The sequence below is a fragment of the Sander lucioperca genome, chromosome 16 (genome assembly GCF_008315115.2).
Source record: "Sander lucioperca isolate FBNREF2018 chromosome 16, SLUC_FBN_1.2, whole genome shotgun sequence".
Lineage (NCBI taxonomy): Eukaryota > Metazoa > Chordata > Actinopteri > Perciformes > Percidae > Sander > Sander lucioperca.
The window spans coordinates 25,589,625-25,592,124 of record NC_050188.1 but is presented as its reverse complement, the minus strand read 5'-3'; the positions used below and the strand labels follow the sequence as shown (position 1 = coordinate 25,592,124).

The 2,500-nt window shown below is 52.2% G+C and overlaps 3 protein-coding genes across 3 annotated transcripts in view; all 3 read right to left on the bottom strand.

Moving 5' to 3' along the window:
* LOC116037655 (major histocompatibility complex class I-related gene protein-like) overlaps window positions 1-2,500 on the bottom strand; it is a 103,017-nt gene that overhangs the window by 47,366 nt on the left and 53,151 nt on the right. The window lies entirely within an intron of this gene.
* Window positions 1-2,500, bottom strand: part of LOC116037654 — a 90,696-nt gene that overhangs the window by 47,416 nt on the left and 40,780 nt on the right. The gene's annotated exons all lie outside the window — the stretch shown is intronic.
* Window positions 1-2,500, bottom strand: part of LOC116034422 (protein disulfide-isomerase A3-like) — a 9,626-nt gene that overhangs the window by 3,432 nt on the left and 3,694 nt on the right. Inside the window, exons 5-8 of the mRNA XM_035993065.1 lie at window positions 2,271-2,400; window positions 1,952-2,065; window positions 1,501-1,626; window positions 1-133 (exon numbers count right to left, since the gene is read on the bottom strand). The exon at window positions 1-133 is cut by the window's left edge and continues 50 nt beyond it. Of these exons, the coding sequence (XP_035848958.1) occupies window positions 1-133; window positions 1,501-1,626; window positions 1,952-2,065; window positions 2,271-2,400 (503 nt within the window). The remainder of the gene's footprint in view (window positions 134-1,500; window positions 1,627-1,951; window positions 2,066-2,270; window positions 2,401-2,500) is intronic.

Genomic DNA, 2,500 nt, shown 5'->3' with positions numbered 1-2,500 from the left:
GACGAAGGGAAGTTCTCCTCCGTCGGACGTCCCGAGGCCGAAGTCTTCCTCCAGCTCAGACAGGAAGTCTTTCTTATTGGCTACCGAAAATGCCAGGCCCCGCCCAGAAAACTTAGATGCAATCTTCATCACCCTGGCAACGAGACACAGAGGGGGCGGGGCTTAACTGCAGTAAACAACTGGGACCAATAGGATTCTCAGAGATTTAAAACCACCAAAGACGTGTGATGGAGAATCAGATTTAAAGAGTTGTTACAGCTCCAGATGTTTACCTGTCCCCCCAGGTGTGTTCCAGATGTTTACCTGTTCCCCAGATGTGTACCTGTTCCCCAGATGTGTACCTGTTCCCCCAGATGTTTACCTGTTCCCCAGGTGTGTACCTGTTCCTCCAGGTGTGTACCTGTTCCCCCAGATGTGTACCTGTTCCTCCAGATGTTCCAGGTGTGTACCTGTTCCCCCAGATGTTCCAGATGTGTACCTGTCCCTCCAGGTGTGTACCTGTCCCTCCAGGTGTGTACCAGATGTGTACCTGTTCCTCCAGGTGTGTTCCAGGTGTGTACCTGTCCCCCCAGGTGTCTACCAGATGTGTACCTGTTCCCCAGGTGTGTACCTGTCCCCCAGATGTTCCAGATGTGTACCTGTCTCCCCAGGTGTTCCAGATGTGTACCTGTCTCCCCAGGTGTGTTCCAGGTGTGTACCTGTCCCCCAGAGGTGTGTTCCAGATGTGTACCTGTCCCCCCAGGTGTGTACCAGATCTGTACCTGTACCCCCAGGTGTGTACCAGGTGTGTACCTGTCCCCCCAGGTGTGTTCCAGGTGTGTACCTGTCCTCCCAGGTGTGTACCTGTTCACCAGGTGTGTTCCAGGTGTGTACCTGTCCCCCAGAGGTGTGTTCCAGATGTGTACCTGTCCCCCCAGGTGTGTACCAGATGTGTACCTGTTCCCCAGGTGTGTACCTGTCCCCTAGATGTTCCAGATGTGTACCTGTTCCCCCAGATGTTCCAGGTATGTACCTGTCCCCCCAGGTGTGTTCCATGTGTGTACCTGTCCCCCAGAGGTGTGTTCCAGATGTGTACCTGTCCCCCCAGGTGTGTTCCAGGTGTGTACCAGATGTGTACCTGTCCCCCCAAGTGTGTTCCAGGTGTGTACCTGTCCCCCCAGGTGTGTACTAGGTGTGTACCTGTCCCCCCAGGTGTGTTCCAGGTGTGTACCTGTCCCCCCAGGTGTGTTCCAGGTGTGTACCAGATGTGTACCTGTCCCCCCAGGTGTGTTCCAGGTGTGTTCCAGGTGTGTACCTGTCCCCCCAGGTGTGTTCCAGGTGTGTACCTGTCCCCCCAGGTGTGTACCAGGTGTGTACCTGTCCCCCCAGGTGTGTTCCAGGTGTGTACCTGTCCCCCCAGGTGTGTACCTGTTCCCCAGGTGTGTTCCAGGTGTGTACCTGTCCCCCAGAGGTGTGTTCCAGATGTGTACATGTCCCCCCAGGTGTGTTCCAGGTGTGTACCTGTTCCTCCAGTAGTTGGAGCCGCGGATGTTGTGATGATAGTCGAGGTCGTAGAACGCCGTCAGAAGATCTCGAACTCTCAGACGATCTCTGTTCTCCATCGTCAGGTGAGGACACAGACCATTACTGCAGACAGACAGACAGGTAGTTACTGCAGACAGACAGGTAGTTACTGCAGACAGACAGACAGGTTACTACAGACAGACAGGTAGTTACTGCAGACAGACAGACAGACAGACAGACAGGTTACTACAGACAGACAGGTAGTTACTGCAGACAGACAGGTAGTTACTGCAGACAGACAGACAGACAGACAGGTTACTACAGACAGACAGGTAGTTACTGCAGACAGACAGACAGGTAGTTACTGCAGACAGACAGGTAGTTACTTCAGATACAGTATTAGGGACCACTAAGGCCTATATAAAGAGACAGGTAGTGTAACTCTCACATGTGATCTCTGATGAAGCGTCTCAGCGAGCCGATGGTCAGGTGATCTCTGAACGCCACCACGCTGTCCTCAAACTTACTCGTTAGTCTGGGAGGACGGAACAACAACACACACCTGAAAACACACACACACACACACACACAGACACACACACACACACACACACACACACACACACATATGTATTACAATTACATCAATTTAAATAGTTGGTATATAGAATACAGTTACATTGTTGAAATCAATGGATGGTGTGTGTCTGTGTGTGTGTGTGTGTGTGTGTGTGTGTGTGTGTGTGTGTGTGTGTGTGTGTACTCACTCAGAGGTAACTCCATACTTGTGTCCCAGCTTCAGATCAACAGTGTGAGCGAATCTGAACTGTTCTCTGAGCAGAGCTGCAGCTCTCAGAAACTCTGACAGGGAAGAGCTGTCTGCACCTGCAAACACACCTGAGACACACACACACACACACACACACACACACACACACACACACACACACACACACACACACACACACACACACACACACACACACACACCTCACAC